The 21,693-nt window shown below is 46.2% G+C and overlaps 1 protein-coding gene across 3 annotated transcripts in view; it reads right to left on the bottom strand.

The window, feature by feature from the left end:
- The window catches only part of ITGB3 (integrin subunit beta 3), a 46,426-nt gene extending 25,066 nt beyond the window's left edge, over positions 1-21,360 (bottom strand). For 2 of the 3 annotated variants that reach the window (XM_039846842.1, XM_039846844.1), the window contains exons 1-2: positions 21,004-21,360; positions 152-347 (exon numbers count right to left, since the gene is read on the bottom strand). In XM_039846842.1, coding sequence (XP_039702776.1) covers positions 152-347; positions 21,004-21,345 — 538 coding nt within the window. In that variant the 5' untranslated portion in view covers positions 21,346-21,360. Of the gene's footprint in view, positions 1-151; positions 348-7,610; positions 7,697-21,003 lie in introns of all 3 variants that reach the window. The other variant, XM_039846843.1, reaches the window with a different exon arrangement.
- Between the last annotated feature and the right edge of the window lie 333 nt (positions 21,361-21,693).

Below are 21,693 nucleotides of genomic sequence, written 5' to 3'. Positions count from 1 at the left end.
CCATTCTCCTGCCCACGCCTCCTCCCAACATCCTTCTCTTCCCTCCCTATTTCCATTGTGAGCTACTTTGCCAAGGCTTCCTGCTCAGACCTCCACCTCATGCCCCGTGCCCATCTGTCTGGTATTGCCCCATGATAAGCCGCATCCTTACCTGGCCGGAGCCGGAGCGCAATCCTCTGGGGACTGACTTGAGTAATCTGAGAGCTGTCTCCAGAGCCCTTGTCACTGAGGGGTCTGGCCTCCAGGATGCTGGCCTCACTGATGGGGAACTCGATGGACTCCAGGGCACAGTTATCCGTCAGCAGATTCTCCTTCAGGTTGCAGCGGGGAGAGCCCAGAGGCAGGGCCTGTAAGACAGTAGCCCAAGGGGCAGCTGTGATCAGGAGCTATGGTGGCTCTCTATCTCCAGTAGGCTCTGGAGCTTACCCAACATTTTGGAGCTAAACCAGAGTAAATGAACTCATGTGGTCCTTCCTAAGACAGACCGTAGTCCCATTGTACAGAAAGAGGAAACCGAGGTAACAGAAAGGTTGGGTGAGTGTCCGTTTCTGGATTCGTAGCTAAGAAGGAAGCCAAAACAGTAAGATGTCTGTTAAACTAGAATTTTTCAAACTGTGAAATGCAATCCACTTGCGGGTCCCAAAAATCAATGTAGTGGGTCTCAATTTATTAAATAAAAATGCGATCAGATAGAACAAAAAGTATCAAAGTATATAAATATTGTTTATATACAAAAGTAAATATTGTTTCCTGAAACATTTATATGTTGGAGAGTGGGGTATAATATGTATAACAAATAATGATATACAATGTTTTTCTTTCTAGAGGTCAGGGTCAAAACAGTTTGGAAGCCACTGTGTTAAAACACTGGCTAAGGTCTGAGATCCATGAGGACAGTGACTGTTTCCTCTCTGTTCCCAGCACCCAACCAGGACTTAGCACAGAGGTGATAGGGGAAGAACTATGGGGTAGCAGCAGAGAGTAGGGGCTAAGAGCACAGGAGTAGATTGGCTGAGACTACATCTCAGCATGGCCTCTTACTAGCCAGTTACTAGTGTCACCTAATCTCTCCTTCCTTGTTTCCTCAGCTATAACATAAAGATAATAATAGCCCCAGCCTCACAGGGACGTTATGCAGGACTAGATAAGACAATGCATTTAAAACACACAGCATGGGGCCTTCCACGGGGTAAGTGCTCAATAAATGTTAGCTATTATTATAAGATACTCTATAAATAATTCGTTCCTGTATAAGTTAATTTTGAATAAACTTCACGAGCTTGGGCAAATCTCATGATGCCAAGCCACTGGCCAGAGGCTGTCCTATCGCTTCAAGCTTCCTTCCTTATCCTGGACAAAGAGCCAGTTGAGCACCCTTCCAAAAACTCTGGTGCGTATTCCACGGCCCTCTGGAGCTCTGTGTGTTTACATCTGATTATTGAATGGGAGACACACTGCACTGGGATAAATGCTGGAAATCAGGAAACAAGTTCAATCCCAGGTCTGCCGCTAACTAGCTATGTGACCTCAGATAAGTTATTTTGCTCCTTTTAGCCTCAGTTACTTCACCTATTTGATAAAGGGGTGAGATGACATGGTATTTTCCTTCCTTTCCCGCTCTGACATTTAGCAAATTTAGCCGCTCTGTGTGGGCAGAAGTCCACGGGGGCTCCTTGCCAGGTTGAGGGGACTGGCGGGAAAGCTGGAAAACCCCTCCCTGGACCTATTTCACAATATCTAGGCCTTCGGGCTCTCAAACCACCTTCCCATCCCTACCCACCCCGTCACAACCACTTCCAGAAGAAGCAGAATAAGTCACGCCAATATCCCGGAACTACTAGTGCTAACATTTATTGAACACTTTCTGCATGGCAAGCCCTGTGACAAGCGCTTTACATGGATTGCTGCAATCCTCCTATAATGCTGGAACTATTATTATTTTACAAGTGAGGAATCTGAGGCTTGGAGGCTTCACAAATGAGGAACCCAATCTTCCAGGTAAGAAATCTAAGGCTTGGAGCAGTTAAGTAACTTGCCCAACGTTAATGAGCTAGGAAGTGGCATAAGTGAGATGCTAACTAGATAGTCTGAATGTAATTATCTTCACAAAATGATATGTTGTATTACATTCTGTAAAGAGTGAGAATCAAGGCAGAGAAGCAAGCATGTGGAAGCAGTGGGCCCAGGAAGAGTCACACCTGAAAATGCCCCAGGTAGGGAGTAGAATGCAAGATGAGGATATGGCTGGCAGCTGTATTTCCAGGAGAGGGATTGGGCCACAAGGAGCCATCCATATGTTGAAAATCTGGATTCTGTAGCCTAAAAACCCCTCCAGATGCTCGGAGTCCCTCTCTCTCTCCTGCCCAGTCCTCCAGATAGGCTGAACAGCTTCCTCCCGTGGATGGAAACATGACACCACCAACAGTGCTACAGACTGGATGTCTGTGTCACCCAGAATTCATATGTTAAACTCTGGCCCCCAAAGGTGATGATATTAAGAGGTGGAGCTTTGGGAGGTAATTAGGTCATGAGGTAGAACCTTCCTGAATGAGATTAGTGCCCTTAAAAAGAGGCCCCAGAGAGCTCCCTGGCCCCTTCTGCCACGCGAGGACATAGCAAGAAGGCAGCCATCGATGACACAAATTTGCTGGTACCTTGATCTTGTATTTCCAAGCTTACGGAACTGTGAGAAATAAATGTTTGTTGTTAAGTCATTCAGTCTATGGTATTTGCATTATAGCACCCTGCAAGGACTAAGACAAAGATATGAGGACCACCCAGGTCCGGGCAAAAAGTGGAAAGAAGAGCTTCTGGAAGCCAGCAGCTTCTTTCTTTCTCTCAGCTTCATGGGTATGAGGTAGAGAAATGGTATCAGCAGCGGGAAATAGTGCACATAATTTAATCTTCCTGGCTCAAGAGATTCTAACAGGGACAGCATAGATCTTTGAAGTCTCTGAGAGAAATGAAAGTCCCCTCCCCACACTCAACTCTGGAAGAGGACAGAATGGCGGAAGGGAGAACTCATGAGCCCTTTGCTTTTCTGTGCCCAAATACCTCTTGCTGCCCCTACCCATCTCTCTCAACCCTCCTTCCTTAGGAAGCAGTCTCTTCCTTGCTCAGAAAACTTCCTACCTTATCTCCGATTCCAGTTGCCCGCAAAGGCCGAAGGAGAAACCCTTCCATAAAAGGCAATGATTGCATAGACCAAGATGCACTGAGGAGCAGAGCCTTTCCAGGACTAAAACAGATGAAGGAGAGGGAAGGGTGAGGCCAGGACACCGAATGAGAACAGCGAGGCCGTCATGTATCTTTAAGTAGCATCAGCAAAGGGAGAGAATGTTTGGAGTCTGAAGGGGGGTGGTTTCCTGACTCCATTTTCTAACATGACAATGCTTCTCAGAAGAAAGTTTGAAGTATTAAGCCTTGCTGACAGTCCTTATGGTTTGTTATGAATTTCCTTAGAAATATAAACACTAAGAAACAAAAACTATCTTCCTCCCTCCCCTTGTGGTCACTGACATCAGAGATCAGGAACATAACAGGCCTGCCCCTTAGCCACACTCTCCCCGAGAGCCTCCTGTCGCAGAATACCAAGGCAGTGACCTCAATACACTTGGGCAACATGCCTTTTCTAAATAACCCAGGCTGAGAAGGTAGAAGGAATGTCTCCAGGTGACTCAGAGAGAAACTGGAAGGAAGAAGGAGGAAAAACAGAGTTTTAGCTCCCAGTGAAACCGGATATGACACTAAAAGGGCAAAAATAACAAAGACCCAAAGGAAGACTGAAGCAGAGAGGTGGGAGGTTCTAGCCCACGTGCCATGGGAGCCGAATTCCCACCCTCTCTTGGAAGAATGGCACATGCTATTACTCCCATTCTCCATTGATCTCGTTTTGGAAATTGGGGAAGTACAGCATGATTAACTGTCATTATCCTCCCTATCAGCCAAAGTTGGTCAGGGGATAAAATAAGACTATGAATGTGAAATGCTTTCAAAATATAAAAATCTCACTATAAGTCAAATATATTCAAATCCTTTTGATGTGATTTAAACAAGTAAATGCAAATAGAAGGTGACTCTTTTCTACTATTACTGATATAACTATTACCATTATTGCATACTCTGTTTTTGAAGAACAAAACACAACATGTCCTGGTACTTATTTTTTTTCTCCAGAGAGTTACCAAATACCCCCCATCCAAATAAACTAACACTGTTCTCTTGATTGACACCCAGTGAGGACAAGAAATCACTGGGACAAGAAGTGTGGAGGAGACAGAAAAAAGGAGAGGAATAGGAAAGCATTTTAGTTCATGGTTATTAGAACTCACACCCCATTGTTTACAGGGAGAGGAGCTCGTTTAATATTATATACATATATTTTTTTTACACTTACAAGGTAGAGTAAAACTCTCAAGATGAACATTAATCCTCCAGATTAAAAAAAAGAAAAGAAAAAAGGTGGAAAGGAAAAAAAAGCAGCAGAGCAGTGAGAATAAAATTATGTTAATGACTAAAAAGGAACGAAAAGTAGCCTAAACCTTTCCCCTGCAGACGCAAAGAAGAAAATAAGCGAGTCCTGTTGGAGTCTTCTACTTTGCTAGACCCAAACCCATTCTTCTTTCATCCCCGGATATCAGGCTGAGTGTGAGCTGGTCCACCTTCTGATGTGCTCTCAGGACTACATTAAAATTCCTAGTATTTCCCTCCACCTTAGGTTTGAAAATTTAGCAAATATTTAGGACATGCTTATAGTAAATATAATTTGTTGTTTAATTCAAATTTAACTGAGTGCCCTGTATTTTATCTGGCAACTTTAAATCCACCTCCACCCATCATGACCCCAATGGTCAGCCCTTTCAATTAGCAGTATTTGCCAAACTTGCTATCATAACAACCCATTCTGATGCAATAGGTACAGGGTCTATCCCGGGAACCTTTATACTTAAAAACACCCCAAGTAATTCTCACCACCAGGCAAGTTTGGAAGGGTCTAGATTCCAACATGGCGTCACTGAGGCCAAGACCACAAGTTGTATCTCTGTGTGAGGCTGGCCTCTTTGCTAGATTCACAAGTCAAAGATAGCACAGCACCCCAAACCATGTGAGTATCCACATCCCCCCAGAACACACCCTATGCAGATGGGCCCAAAACTCTGCACTCATCCACATTGGCTATGTTTTCCTGTTGCCCAGCCAAGCGCTTGCTACACACACCCAGAGATGCTGTCCTCTAGGACCAAGAGAAAGCTGAGCCCAACCAGTTGTTTTTCTAGACACTGCCAATCCTGCCTACAACAGCCAAGGTAGGGGAGGCAGAAGCAGAGGGCTCTCCAGGGTTGATTAATCAACAAATCACATACAAAATGGCCCACGTGGTTCACTTTTGGTTAAGTCAACAGCCAAGGCACTTTCAACAGTTAAACTCAGTCTGTGCAGGGGAAGCCCTCAGGAAAAACATTGCAGCCATATTTAGGTTACAGCCTGGGATTCCCACCTCCCATTCCTCCTTGGCTGACGCATTTTGCCCCACAAGGGGCTCTTCTATTGTCCTTCCCTCCTCCCTTCCTTTTCTTCTCCCTTTCTCCCTTCTTCCCCTCCTCCCCCGCTCCTGTTCTCCCCGTCCTTCCCTCTAGCTCAGAGATAGTTGTAGTCATTCATTAAATCCTTGACCTCCCCCACATTCCTATTTATATTCCATCCTCCCAGAGAATATCTTATTGGACCTTCTTCCTCCTCTTATTAGTTTTCTTTGGTCCAAGATGCACCCATTTCCTCTTTGACCCCACTCCCCATTCCTAGGTTGGTCCTACCTTATGCTTTGATCCTACCCTGTACCTTCCCCCTTACCAACAGCTGCCCTCCCCTGGTCTGTCCCAGGGGACAAAATTCACAAGGGTCATCAAAAGTAATCTACATTTGCTTCTCTGAAATCTGATCACGAGGTGTAAGGGCTTTATTTGGTCAGGCCTCAGCACCCCTCAGTTATCTAGCTTGTCCCTATGTAGACCAAGAGAGGTGACAGATACTCCAATAATATGTGCACTTTCTTCTTCCCTAGACTCCTCTGGGCTACAGTTGTCTCCATTTTCTCTTGCTTTGGGTTGAAAAGGAGGAAAGAGGAGGGGGAGCATCCTGTGAGTGACACTAGGGCTTCTCCCCCCGCGGCCCGTACCCCTCGGCTCCAGCCAGCTTCAGGTCATCCAATCCAATCGGTCACCCTCCCCATCCAGCTTTCCCTTCTTCCAGGATCCAGCTGTTGAATTCCAACTTCCTTGTAAAAGAAGCTTAATAATGTCATGACGGTGACCAAGGGAAGGAGGATATGGCAAATGAGAAGGGAGGAGGCCACACCACACTTGAGCAGCCAGCTCAGCCCAGAGGGGTGGAGAACCTGAGGGGATGGGGGGGAACAACTCAACCCTCCCTTTCCCCACCCCAACTCCCAGCCCCAGGGAATATTTCATTTGCTAAATGAAATCAGTGTGGCCCAGATGTTGGGCAGCTGCCTCTGGAAGCAGTTCCCGTGCTGAACTGCACACAGGCCAAATCAGTGTGTTGGGCTGGCCTCTGCCTCTGGCAGTCCTCTTATGGAGGCATAAACACAGCCTCCCCTCCGCTACCTCCCCCCATACCCGCCTGTCAGAGAGGTTGCCTTTTTAGGAAACTCAGCAGACTGGGAAGAGAAACAGACAGAGAGAATGAGGGCCTGGGTTAGAGCAGTGGTAAAACCACAAAGGGCAGAAACATGCGTGACAGAGAGGGTACCTCAGGTGGCTGAGAAGCAGTTAGGCCAGAAGTTCAGGTAACCACCTGCAAGGGGCCAGGCTAATGACTCAGCCTCAGACTCTGTAATCACTGGAATCTCTCCAGCCACACTCACCACCCTCCCAACCTCAGCCAGGTCTTGCCAGCTCCAGATTCCCGTCCCAGCCACAAACATAGCCATTCCCTCAGACACACTCATTCCCTAGGGCCCCAGACACAACAAACCCTCTGCCTAGACACAGCTAACCCTTTCTTGTCATCCTCCCATCCTCACCAAATTGGCCCAGCTCTTTCTCTCATTGACACCTGGAGAGGGAAGGAAAGAAGAAAAGAAGAGGAAGAGAGAAAAAGGTATAGATAGCTACGGGGCCCAATCATCAGAGAGAAAAGGGGAAGAGAAAAGGTCTGACTAAACAGGCCCCCGCACGAGGGCAAGACTCCTCTCTTACTTGCCTTTAAAAACTTCTGAGGTACAGCATCCCTTGTATACCTGTAACTCTCTCCCACATCTCCTTTTGAGACCTGAAGCCCTGCTTCCCTGGGGTGCTGCACCCCAACAAGAAGTAAGCAAAGAGTGGTAAAGGATGGCAGTGGCTACAGTGAGGCCAGGAGGACCAAGGTAATTGGCCAGAGCCACAGGCCACACCGTGGACCCTGGGTGACACTTCGAGTAACAGCCCTATAACGGCTCACGTCGGCATCTACCAGTGGGAAGGCTTCGCCCTTGTTTTACTCAGAAGGGACAAGGCGCTTGTGTATTTAGGAGAGAGGAGTTATCCCATGGGTCTGTTCCTGCACGAAAGCGACCAAGCCTGGGGAAGGAGTTAGGTTAGGTTCCTTACCTCATCTGAGCACCAGGCACACATGGGACTCACGGCCAGGCACTGCTGGCAGGAGCTCACACCGCGTGTGGTACAGATGTTGGGCCCTGCAACAGAGCAACAAAGGCATTAATTAGCCCTGATCTGACTTGATGAAGTAACTGGTCTGCCCATCCTTCCCAACTCTCCCTATCGCCCAGGTTCACAGCTCTCGGATGCACACAAACACACCCTAACCAGACCACAGACATTTACCAAACACAGGCCCTGTGATAAGGAAGAAGGAGAATAAGAAAGGTCGAGAGCAACTCATCACTACCCACCATTGATGGCGCCACAGTGATGGCAAGTGAGAGAGCAAAGCTGAGCCGTGGACCCAAAGTGTCAGCTCAGAACCGATGGAAAGGCTTTAATTAACTGGTTTGCCACCTACATTGTGCACATGAAATCCTGAGGTCCAGAGGAGTGGCACTGTGTCCTCTCTCCAATTATTCTGGTGCTATAGTCACAGCCACTACACAGGGGATCCAAGGCCCTGATGTTCAAACAGTAACATGCAGCCTAAATATTGGAAGGGGTGGCCATGGCAGTGTCCCAGTGGCCTACCAGGGAAAAGCTAATTTTCTGGAATGTTCTCAAGCTTCCCACCACATATAGACTGGTCAAGGGAGAACAGCAGAAATGTTAGAAAAAAGCTGACTGATATAAGCTGGAAGAACATCGAATTTTGGACTTGGAAGGCCTGTGTTTGAATTCTGAATCTTCTTACTAGCCATGTCATGATCTCGAGCAACTCAATTAACCTCTATGAAATGATAATATTTATCTCATAGAATTTGTGCAAGAATTCAGGGAGGCAAGGGAGAAGCACTTGGTATATAACAAAGTGCCACTCAAATATGAACAGTCTTTATACTGTCAAAGGACAGAGGAACAGAGACAACCAGAGGGACCAAAACAGCCCCAAGAAGCTCAGCTTGGAGTCAAATCTTAGGCATTTGCTTGGACAAAAGTTCCCATCCTTCATGTGACCCCTAGCTCAGCCATCCTGGCCTCAGCCAGGTACACCCTGGAACATCCCCCAGAGAGGCCTTTTCCAACAGAAGGAGCAGAAGGAGGAAGATGCATTCTTCCTCATAACCTGTGACTCGATTATCCTGACAGTTCCTTTATCCAGTTTTCTAAAGCGGCCCCTTTGCCCTCAGCTGGTAAGAGCAGCAGATATATTTGGGGAGAAATCATCCTGACAGTTGGGATGTTTTCTCAGTATCCCCAAAACTTATTGAGCTGAATGTCTCAGTCATTGTGACTGAAGTCCCTCTCTTTCAACTTTTGGACAAAAACATACCCAGATAATGTGCTTACACACACACACACACACAGACACACACACACACACACTCACACACACACTCACACACACACACACACACACACTAGTGTCAGAAAAATTATCCAAAGTTTGGAAATAGGCTAAACTTTGGGTTCCCTTTCAAAATAATTCAGGGTGTGGACTAGCATACCCGCCATGCTTAGGGATTTTCTAATTTTCTGGTGGTGGGTACCTTTGTTTGACTTCTATCGGTTAGAACATTTTACAACGTTGTAAGAGTAGAGGTTAACTTGTAGAAAACCAATAACAAGGAAATGATTCTCCATGAGAACAGTGTATATGATTCTTACCCAATGGCATGCAAATGACTACTGTCTAGTAAAAAGGTAACTCCCCAAAATTAGGGCTTATTGCCTTGTAGGACATTAACCAATTTTGAATCTATTAGGTAACTGATTTCAGCATTCCTTTGACTGACCAACTATATATCTCCTTTCCTTGAATCCTCTTTTGAACTGACCTTAATATTAACTCAGTTGACTTTATATTTGTGTGGGATTTATATTTTAGTGGAAAATTACACTTTATCAGTGTCCATCTCAGGACCTCACTAGGGGGCAGAGGGATCTAACAGAAAAGGTACGCACACAATCAGTAGACTGTGGTCCTAACTGAATCACCCCCCTAATAATGTGGCCTTCGGTCAGTCATTTAAACCCTCTCAGTCTCAGTTTCTTCAACTCCAATATGCCTAACATATAATTATTTATGTATCTGCCATAACAACTCTGCCACGCAATGTTTTAAGCCCTTCGAGGCCTGCCCGACCCAGCCCAGCACAGTTCTTGCTCAAAGGATATGCTCGATAAATACGTATAGGAGCAAATTGAGAAGCACTGGACTAGAGGTACTGGACAAGTTTCATTTTGTCTTTTAAGCAACTGAGCTCATTCCTCCAAATGACATATAGGATTCCAATATAAAACATGTAAATGAACTGCAACAGTTCTTCAAACAATTTGGATTTTCATTGTTCTCCTAAAAATACTAGCTTACATGTGGAATCCTTGACACATCTTCTGGGACCCCCAGGTTTCCTCAAAGCCTTGAGTCTGTCTAATTTCAAAGGCCTTTCCCAAATCTAAAATTCTTCAAGGGGATGCTACCATAAGCCCATGAGTAACCTCTGGGGCTCCAGCCTCTGAACCGATTATAACCTTAGCATGTGAGTTTGAGGACTGTGAGGTAGAAATTATGGCAGTGGTTCCAGGCCTGGCCCTAAAGCACCAAGGCCACCTCTGAGTTGGGGCAGGACTTAGCCATGCCCTATCTGTAATAGAAGAAAGGTGGCCAGTTTTCCCAGAGTTGCCAGATTCAGAATGCCTGAGTGTTTAGAACCAGCAATGCTCCCTAAAGGGGCTGCCCAACCATCTCTTAGCTCACAATTGCTCTTTCTCCAGCCAGATGTGAACACAGCCCCCATTATTGCCTTAATGGAAGAGTTCTGAGAGAAGCAGAGCCTGAACTATTTTAGGTCTCTGCCTCCCTTTTTAAAGTTTCCATGGGAACTGGCACCCAGTGGGGTAATTTGGGACATAAATGCCATTGATTTTCACTAGGGAAAGAAGACTGCGAGAAGAGTTAGAAGCGAGAAGAAGACGGTGGAGGGTGTGGGCACCATCCAATTATTTTTGAGAACTTTTCCTAGTCTATATATTTATCCATCCATTCATTCTGAAATTAGTGTTTCCCTATGAGTCCTTGACTTGCAGCCACAATAGAAGGCCTTGCCAGATGTGAAATAAACAACAGGCAGCCCCCTCCCTGTGAGCGGGCGGTCCCTGACCCCAGAGCATGAGGAGCTGCAGGGATTTGTTCGTTAGGAAGTCACGCCTGGAGAGTGATGGTTCCCCAGTTCCCCTTACCACCTCTTTCCAATGAATCACAGGTTGACTTCGTGAGAACCAATGACCCCCCACCCCATGATACCCCCTACCAAGACCTGCCACCAAGGGAAGGTTCCCTGGAATGTGGTGGCTGAAAGTGACTGATTCATCAGAAGTCTCTGAGCTCGGGCCATGCTGATTCAATAAGCTGCTGCTCCGAGCCACCCCTCCCTCCTGAACATGTGAAAAGAGTTCCAGTCATTCATGGGCCAATGTTCCTATTCAGCCTCAAGGGCCCAGATTCAGAGCTGCTAGAGAAGTGGGGGTCTTCACTGGAACTTTGTCATTGAAAAAAATGAACAATTCCTACCACCTTTTTCCTCTGACAGTTTAGCCGGAGCATGGAAATACAGTGCACTGGCTCTGGTCCTCACAGGGTAATGATGCGAGTAATCCCTGTCCAATTCTGAGCACGAGGCCTGGCAGAGAACTCAACAAATGCTGCTGCTACAGCTGCTATTGTTTTTGTTGTTGCTGTTTGATCCTGAGTCCCAAGGCAGGTGAAGGGTTTTACTTTCTTTTTTTTCCCCCTGCAGACACCATACACGCAGCTGAGTATGTCCTGAACACAGGGTTGGTGGGGGCATGGAGCCAGAAAACATCAGAAAGCATAGAGGGAAATGACCAATTGTCAGATCTGGCATCTAAATGGAGTTGGGAATATTTAGTGTTCAAAAATCCAATCTAAGAGGGATGGCCAAGAAGAGAAGGCCCGTTAGAAAAGACAGACGAGACCAGCCAAGGAGTTTGCCTGGAAAGAAGAAGTAGAAGGCTGTGGTTTGACACCTCAGCCAGATTCACAGAACCAGAAAAGAGACAAAGGGGGAGGAGAAAAAGGAAAATGAGGAAGGGAGTTGGAACCAGTGGAAGTCATAATGCGTCAATAAGAGCTATTTTGAGGACATGCTGTCCAGTGAGACAGGATGTCAAAATGCAAAAAGGGGCCACCCTAGTGAGGCCAGGGGACTTCAGGGAAGAGCAAAGTCAGAAGGAGAGGTATTTAGTGAAAAGGGAGGATAATCTCTCTTACTGTCTGCCAGAGAGGAGTTGAGTTCTGGCCTGGGTTCCCAGCCCTGCCACTGACCTTTGGCTGGTCACTGATTAGGTCCATGGGGACACAGGATGACTCAGGCAGTGCCTGATCTTCCATCACAGTCACCTGGCTGGGTGAGTCATCCAAAAACAAAACATCTCATGCTAACTGCCCTGTGGATGCACAAGTAGTTTCTCTAGAGCACATTGCTAAGAAAGATCACTTTATTTTTGTTTCTTCACTAAATGTGGCAGCAGCTTGGTAACACAAGGAAGGGGAAGGAGACAGGAAGGTGGAGTTCAAGATAATATATACCTCTGTGCTCTGAGCAGAAAGCTCCAGAAAAGCATCACCCAGAGCATTAGGAAATTCAAACTACCATATAGAACAACACATCCATATTTCAGAGATTTTTAAATTTTTTTTTAAGTGCATCAGAGCCGATTAAATATGGTATTTAACATCAGAAGGTATTTGTGTATCATTTGCCTCCATCAATATTAAAATGTGTTATGGGTTGAATTGTGCCCCCCCACCACCCAAAGATATGTTGAAGTCCTAACCCCATGTACCTATGATTGTGGCCTTATTTGGAAATAGGGTTCTTGCAGATGTAAAAAGATGAGGTCACTAGGGTGGGCCCTAATCCAATATGACTGGTGTCCTTATAAGAGGAAAACACTACATGAAGATTGAGACACATGGGGAGAATGCCATGTGATGACAAAAGCAGAAATTGTGGTGATGTAACTGGAAGGTAAGGACCACCAAGGACTTCCAGCCACCACCAGAAGATAGGAAGATGCAAGGAAGGATTCTCTCCAGAGTCTCGAAGGGAGCACGGCCCTGCTAACACCTTGATTTCAGATTTCTAGCCTCCAGAGAGAATGAATTTCTGTTATTTTAAGCCACCCAGTTATGGCAGCCCTAAGGACCTAATACAAAGTAAATTTGCATTTCCATAGCATTTATGACAAGATTTTGAAGAGCACTGCCCTGAAACATTCTGTATGATTGAGAACAGCCAGCCGGGAATGAAAACTTTGCTATGGTTAATCCACCTATGGACGATGGAAAAGTGGTTACTTTAGTTTCACGCTTTTCTACTAATATATATGAATGGCATCAGCATTCATTCATTCATTCATTCACTCAACAAATTGCCATTGAGCACCTAACTGCGCCCAGCACTCTCCTAGGCACTGAAGACACATTGCTACACTAAACGAACCCCGTCCTCTACTGGAGCTTAAGTTTTAGTGAGGAAGATGAAAACAAAAACAGACACAACGAAACAGTACAATTTCAAACAATGGCAAACGCTATAGAAGAAGATAAAGCAGGATAAAGGAATAGTGTCAATGAGGGGGCAGTCAGGTGGTCAGGAAAGGCCTCTTCTAGCTGACATCTCAAAATGATATACGGAAGAGAGTCATGGGAAGATCCAGGGGATGAGCATTCCAGAAGGGAAAAAAACGATGACAAGAGCTAAATGGAGCTCGCTCTCTTAAAGAAATAGCAGGAAGAGAGAAGGAGGAGAAGAGGGGCAGCGGGGTGGTTGGGGAAGCGGTCGGAGGACATAACACTAGGAAACTGTAGCCATGGTAGGGAGTACGGCTTTCTTCCTCCATGTGGTGGAAGCCACTGGAGGAATTTGAGTAGACAAAGATCATTCTGGCTGCTGAGAAGAAGGAAGATAGTAGAGGAGCAAGACCAGAAAGAGACCAACTAGGAAGCTATTACGATAATCCAGGCAGCAGATGGCAGGGGTTTGGGTTTGGATGATAGTGGTGTTCATAGCGGTCAGACTCTAGATATAGTCCCAGAACGTGGGAAATGACAGAAAGATAGGAAGGATTTTTCCCCAAGCAAGTAAATCCCCTTGGACAAAGCTCGAATATTCTAACCACTGGTTATACCCTTTCACTGATCCTTCAGCCAGTAGACCCTGCCCTTGTAAGTGAAGCCAGGTCAAGTCTGGTAATTGCCTCCAACTGAGTTAATTAGGTAGCCACACGCTGAACACTCCACAAAGCCCACCTTCAGATAGAGTCCTGTCTTCTGTATGCTTGTACCCAGCCCCTAGGAAGCACTGTAAGGGCAGCGCTATTATCATGTAACGGAAGGCCAGGTGGGGAAAGCATGCAGACCAGCAGGCAGGATAAGTTTAAAGCCACTTTTAAAAAAATAGATAAATAAAGCCACTTTTACCAGCCCACTGGCTGTGTGAACTCAGGCACATCCCTTCAATTCTCTGGTGCTCTCTCGAGGTCCAGTGACTCTTTGATTCTGTCCCATCCTTATTCAAGAACTTATCATTGTTCCCTAGTATTTAACAGGTCTAATCCACTCAGGCAGCTGCTCTCTTCCCCCCATGCTCCCAAGTATGGGCCGAATACTTAACTCGTCAGTAGTTAGGATTAAATGAGATGACATTTGTGAAAGAACCATCTACAGTGGACACTTAATAGGTGTTGGTTTCTTTTCTCCTTACCTTCACACTAAGAACTTCCTGCATCAGAAATGCACATCCTCCTCCCCTCCATCTCAGGGTCAGACAAGAGAGAGATCCTTTTGTCTCTAACAGGATATAGTAAAGAAATCACTGGTCAGGGACAGTGATTTCTAGCCCCCAGGGCTAGACTCCACCAATGCCACTAAACTAGTTGTGTCACCTCTCAGGGCCTCCCTTTGTGCTCTTCTGTAAAACAATGTTCTTGCATTAGATGATCTTCAAGGTGCTCCCAGCTCTGGAAGTATATATTCTAACTAGAAAACCCCAAAAGGGTGAGCAACACTCTAGGAAGCCTAGCATCCCAGGGTCCAAGACCCCTCAAACAATGCATAAGAGTCCATTTCTTCTTAATTGATATTTGATTCAAATGCTGCACCTCAAGGTCTGGAAAATGTTATCAGCACAGGCTCCACCTCCCATCTGATTCATTCGGTCCAGAGAAGAGGGTGAGCCTGTACCAAGCTCTGTGTGAGGCCCAGCCCGGCAACGCCTTGTTCATGACTTCCTTGGAAACCAGCTGTCCAGTTCTGCTGCTTTTCCTCCTCCAGCTCATGTCTGGTGGGTATGGACAGTGGGCAGCAGCACTGTCACCAGTCCTTGCTGCCATCCTATCTTGCTAGGAAGGCAAATTGGTCCCATCATTTTAGAGGACAATTTGGCAAAATCTATTAAAATTTAAATTTAAAATATTTATGTCCTTTGACCCGGCAGCTTTAGTTCAAGAAATTCAGCCTGGAGAAACAAACAAAGGGCATAATGGTGAACAAAGATATCCCCTGCAGCTTTACCTATGGTAGCAGTTAATTGGGAATCATCCCAATGTCTGCCGACAGGAAACTGGTTAAGAAAATTCAGGTGTATCCATATAATAGTATGCCTTCTGGCTAGAATTATAGCTCTAGTAATCAATAAATAATGGAAAACCATAAACTGACATACAAATATGCCTATGAAATATTAAGTGACAATGATCCTATTATAGATGGTCCTGCTTAAGAAATATCAATAATGATAAATAATGATATGTGGTGACATATATATAGGGGAAAAAAAACACAGGAATAACTGTCAACAGTGGTTACATTTAAGGACAAGACCACAAGAAACATGTCCTTTCTACATTATTCTATTTCTGTACAGCTTGTGTTTTGTTTTTTGGTTTTTTTTTAACAAACTGAATTACTTTTACAAGCTAAAAGAAAAGTTCAAGCTAATTTTAAGCATCCTCTCTTTCTCCCTCCTGTTCTACATTTCATTCATTTAAATGTAGGCTTCCTGGAGAATGCCAGGCTTTCTACAAACAAGAGCATCTTCGGCATCAAAATCCCATGGCCTCTTGGAAGCCCTCATCTCAAGAATGAACTTCGTCCAGCTCATTCCCACAGCCTTCAGGAACCACCCAGGAGACAGCATGGTCTGTTCTCAACATGTAGAAGTCCCAGAATGAACATATCACACTCCTCTCCATAAGTGGGGAGTTGGTTGAACCCACCCCTGACAGATGGCTCTGGCGAAGGCTTAATCTGAAGCAGTTTATTGCGTGTGGCAACTAAAGCAGGAGATTGGAATCATCGGAGGATCTCATAGACCATGGATTTCTCTATCCAAGAATCCCCTTAGCAAAGAGATTTAGGAGTGACTACATGGACTTTCAAAGTGGCTACAGAATGTGCCTTTTGCTAAACTTTTGGAGCTCTCTTCTAGGGCGAAGTTTTTCCAGCGTGTTTTTAACTACGGACCTCCCATATTTTCCCCCAAAAAAATCCTTACATGGAATTTCAGATTATTGATCAGTTAAAAGAAAACCGCCACTTGACAGTGGGGCAGAGCAGAAGCAAACCGAAGTCTCTCCCTTCATCTCCTTTGCCCACTTTGCAGCCCCTGAGACACCAAGAAACTGAGGCCCAGAGGTAAGATGACTTGTTCAAAGTCCCCCGGCAAATTGATGAAAAAGCCTGCAGAGCCATAAATCGAATATATGTTTCTCAATTCCAGACCAACAGTTTTTTTCACACTGAGAGTTTTTTTTTTTTTCTACATGAAAGGAAGTGGCTTTTGTAAATTGAAAAAATGTAACATGAGTTTAGGCAAAGGAATACACACACATGTGAGAATTATTATATGTGCAAGAAGAAAAGATCTGAAAAGCACACACCATCTGATCGATAGTGAACATTATGGGGGAACAGAATTAAAGGAGAACCAGCCCCTTTACTCTCCAATGTTTGACTTTCTTATAATGAGCATATATCACCTCATTCTCTTCTTAACTGTTTCAATGTCTTTACTGCTTTCAGGATAACTGTCTCAATGAAGCAGCCTCAGATAACCTCTTAGCATTCTGATACATGCAATAACACGAATGAATCTCAAACACACTCTACTAAGTGAAAGGAGCCAGACTTGAAAGCCTACATATTGTATGATGTCATTTATATGATATTCTGTAAATGGTAGAACTAAAGAGACAGGAAATAGAGCAGTAGTTACCAAGAACTAAAGATTAGGAAAGAGAACTGATGACAAAGGAGCTCAAAGGAACTGTTTAGGGTGATGGAGATATTCTGTATCTTGATTGTGGTGATGGTTACACATTTGTCAAAATTCATAGAACTATATGTACCCCTAAAAAGAATGAATTTCACTATATGTAAATTATACCACAATAAACTTAACTTTTTAAAAAGAGTGGTCCTATAGATATTGTATGTATGGAAAGAAAGGCAGATTTTATCAATATTTTGCTGGAGAGTTTCACATTTAAAAAAACACCAGCAATTTACACAAGAAGAACAGGCAGTATCATTTCCCTGCTTCCACCTGCATTTCCATTTGTGACCCGAGCTCTATCAGGCACAATCATCTTCCCGTTCAGAAAGGGAGTTCAGAAGGGAGTTCAGAGTTCAGAAGGGAGAAGGGGCGATGGGCGGAAGTAGCAGGCCAACTCTGGGCAGCAGAGGGAGCTGGGACAAACCAAGTGGTTTCTCCCTGAAGCTGCTCAGTCATTACCCCAGTTAATTATCTGTCTGCTGATTCATGGGTTGCGGTTCCTGTGGGTATGCTTTCTCGCTATTCCTGCCAGCAAGGGCAGAAGGATTCTTAGGGCTGAGAGGGGATGATAACCAGAGATCCCAAGTGGGGTGGGGAGTTGCAGTGAAGGAATTTCTGTTGAGAAATTCCGGAGTCTTAACCAGACTCCCCCTCCTTGCTGTTGCCTCCTTGCCCCATCTTCTGCTGTCCCCAGGACACCTCTGCCACTCACAGGCATAATTTTGAGGAGGGGATAAAGGAGAATGATGCCCTACTGTGTGTCACCTCCAGGAAGGAAGAAGAAAAAGGAGGCCCTTCACAGAGGGTCCTCTGAGTTTCCAGCACCCTCGAATCAGAGGTCTAAATGGTGCAATAGTGCAGAGATCCAAATGCCCAGAAAATTCATGGCCTCCGCTGTATTCTAATATTCTCCAGAATGCCCAGATAGAGCACTTGAGAATCATCTGCGAGTGAATGCTGATATTCAAATACTGAGTTCCTTAAAGTGAGGCATACCACCTCTAGATGCCTTTTCACAGCATTCCATAGATGTTTATTTTACTGTCTGTGCCAGGCACTGGGCACAGAGTGTTGACCAAATAGGTAAGTGCTTCTCCTCATGGAACCTGAAATCTTGTGGATGTCTTTTAATTTCACCTTTTCCCAGAGATAGGATTTAAGGTTTTCTCATGGATAAAGCAAATGCATAAGCCGCTGTCTTCCTTAGCCTCTTCCGTGGACCAGAGTGGCTGAGATATGCCAATCCACCAATGGGGAATGGGTTGAAATAAGAAGCGGCCCCTGTCACATAGGTGTGGGGAAATGGACCCCCACTGGTCTCATTCTGGGAGCCTGGATTACCCTCGCTCATGAAGCAGTAATAGCTCTTACCTCAAATACATGGTAGATATCATGGATAGGAATAAAAATGACAATAGTAGTTGCCACTTATTGAACACTTATTTTGTGCCTGTATCTCATGTAATTAGCATAATCATAGAAGTATTGTTTTCTCTACTTTGTAGATGAGGAAACTGAAGGTCCAAGAGATTAAGTAACTTGCCCAAGGCTACATAGTTAATAAGAGGCAAAATCAAGAATTAAACTCACATCTGACTGGCTTTAAACCATAGCTGTCCCTTTCCCCAGAACTCCCATGTTCCTCCAGGCCCTGAGGGTTCTACAGAGGGTTCAGTTATAGAGTTTCCAGGATATAAACTCAGGAGGAGAAATCAGCTCCTCAGCTCAGAGCTAATCAACTTAGATGGTGACAGCAAACAAAACTTGTCATCCATTAGGTTAGAATAAAGACCTATATGTGGGAAAGCCACAAAACCCCAAGTTTCTTGGGTGAAGCTAAAAAGATCACCTTTGGACATAAATTCCGAACTCAATTCTATCCTCAAACAATCTGTTCTCCCCATATCAGACTCATCTATTCTGGGACAGTGTCTCTGTGCCACCTCTACCCAGCCTTTTCTGTGCCCCTTCAACACTGTGTGTCCCAACACGACTCTCCTACTCTCTTCCCACCACCCACTTCTCCAGGGATCTGATGACACCTGCAACCCAGCCACCAACACTGGTGTGGGAGATTTAAATATAATCAGATCTGCTTTGATTGGGGGCTCATTAGTCTGGAGTCTGACTCTAGAGTCCATGCTCGTAAACACTACTCTACCCTGCCTCTCCGAGGGAGTCTGGGACTAGCTCAGCACAACTCATCACCGCAGCTGAAATTGCCCCAATCACTACCAATTTGTGAACCGATCTCCTAGATTCTATGTAATGCAAACTTAAGTATGTCAGTGCAGAGGAATCCTATATGGATCAATATGACTGATCAACCAAAGATATACTAAGGTCAAGGCATGGAAAGAGACACCAACATAATACATCTACTCTTCATCTTCACCAATATTGAGGCATGAACCATGCTAGGTTCTATCATATGTTATCTTACTTCTAAACTGTAAGAAACTATAATGATTAGACTAAAATCATCCAGAAATTCAGAACACTATGGATGCAAAAAGAAAAGAAAGCAAAAAAATGTTTTAAGTTCATGGAAGCTGGCCTCTCCAGAGGAGACCGTTGAGTTGCCCTCCTGTATTTCTCCATTGCCTCCCATCAACTGCAGGCAGCATCTGACGAGGCTCCAACATCTCCCAGGGAAGAATGTGGGAGATTCGTATTTCTGTGCCATGGTCATCAGGCCACTTGCTACAGGCTAAATGCATCGGTTGACTTGTTTGAGCTTCTATCACATGGGAAGCTTCAGCAATGACAACTTAAGACAGTCCCCTGTATTTTATCTATAACTTCTCCATCAAGATATTGTTCACAGAATGTGGCAATTACGTTTCATTGGGTGTAGACTTATCTCCAAACTCTTCAAGTTTTACACATTAAATATATACAGCTTTTTCTATGCCAATCATACCTCACTGAAGTGACTTTTTTAAAAGATATCATTGCCTTCTCCTGTATTATTTCTTACACATGCTCACGCGATCACACAGAAGTCTTGAAGACAGCCATCAAACTATTTCTGAATAGTATCTTTAAAAGGGACTTATCAGTAAATCTTACTTTAAAAAAATACTTTCTGCAGGATCTAAATTGTCCTAAAATGAGTACCTCTCCTTTCTTTAAAAGTATGTATATGCACACTTGTGCGTCCTCTGCAGGGGAACGCCCCAGAGGACTAGGAGCCAGAGTTCTCCCTGGAAAGGTCACCAGGGTTCTGGGAGAACCAGGGGCAGGACCCCTAGGTTGTGCTGTGCTCTGCCCGACCCCAGCACCAATGAGGTTGAACGCCAGCTGCCTTGGCCGCTGATGGCGTGCGCAGCAGCAGGAGAGACTAAGCCAGGGATCCAAGCCAGCTTCATGGACCCTTGGTGTGGCTTCCGCATACACTGAGGTATTTCGGATGGCAGAGGCACCGCTGCTACCTAGGAATACTGCAGGAGGCAGAGCCCTCATCCTCCTCCTAATCGCTCCCACAGGGAGCCACCAAGTTAAGAAAGGACAAAAAACCACGGGAGAAAGTGTAAATCAAGGAGAAAAAGAAATGTGGAGTAACTGGCAAACCGCACGCACACACTCTCATCCGAGAAGCTACAGCCGCAACCCTCAGCCAACGCGCGGGAACTGCCCCGGGAAGCGCCGGCTCGCCCCGGCTCCCCCGCCAGTCTCCCAACGCGCGGCCCCGACCACCTGTGAGGAGCGCAGCCGGGGCTGAGCCGGGGGCTCAGAGATGCTCCCGCTGCGCCTCGCGCGTCCACGCCGCGCAGAGCAGGCGCCTAACCCGGCTAACGGTTTCGGCGTCTTGGGGGATCAGCTCCTAGGTAGCCCCTCACCCTGCCACCCCGGGGGCCGAGAAGGTCCCCAGCTTCAGGCTCCGACAGCCCCAGCTGGCCCCGCGCACTCCGAGCGCCACCACACAGGACCCACCCACCGGTCTCCCCACTTCAAGTCTGCAAACTGGGCTGCGGCGGGATGCGCAGCGCGGATGACGGGAGAGCTGCGTGCCCGCCGCCGGGAGCCTCACTCACCTCCGACGCCGCCGCCCGCCAGCGCCCCCAGCACCAGCGCCGCGGCCCAGAGCGGCCGCGCTCGCATCTCGTCCGCCGGCCGCCGCGCTCCGCCTCGGCCGCGCCCGCCCGCCCCACAGCGAGCGGCGCAGCCCTCGGCCGCTTTTCCCGCAGCGGGAGGGGAGGGGAGGGGACGCCGTGGGTGGGACGCAACGGGGCGGGCCACGGGCTTGCTCTTCCTCTCCTAGGGCGCTTTCCTGGACCCTGCGCCCGAGAGGGAGAGGTGGGAAAACGCATTCCTCTCTCACCGCCTGGATCCGCAGGCGTGGCGAGGCTGGGACCCCAGCCGGACCGTGGCCACATCCTCCGCAAAGATTCTGGTCCCAATATCCGCGCCCGTGCGCTTGGCACGCTTAGAAAAGTCAGGAGCCCGTGTCCCCTCTCCTGACCTAGTCCCACCTCTTCGGAGACACCCACGCGGCTTTCTCTTTCACCTGCATTTCTGGGGCACTCGTCCTCCGGACCTTGAGTTTCATTCATTCATACGTTCATTTAATTGTCAAATATCTGTTGAATGCCTACTCTGTGTCAGGCACTAGTTTAGTCCTTTATTTTTCAGTAATTTTTTCTTGGGTGAATTTGGTTTTCAGGTAGACTATAAGTCTCTTGAGGACAAAAACCACATCTCAAGCTTGTATAAGCGGTGATGCC

This window comes from Pteropus medius, unplaced genomic scaffold (assembly GCF_902729225.1).
Source record: "Pteropus medius unplaced genomic scaffold, Ma_sr-lr_union100, whole genome shotgun sequence".
Taxonomy (NCBI): Eukaryota; Metazoa; Chordata; class Mammalia; order Chiroptera; family Pteropodidae; genus Pteropus; species Pteropus medius.
Note: the sequence above shows the minus strand (reverse complement) of the source record. Positions and strands in the feature narration are given on the sequence as shown.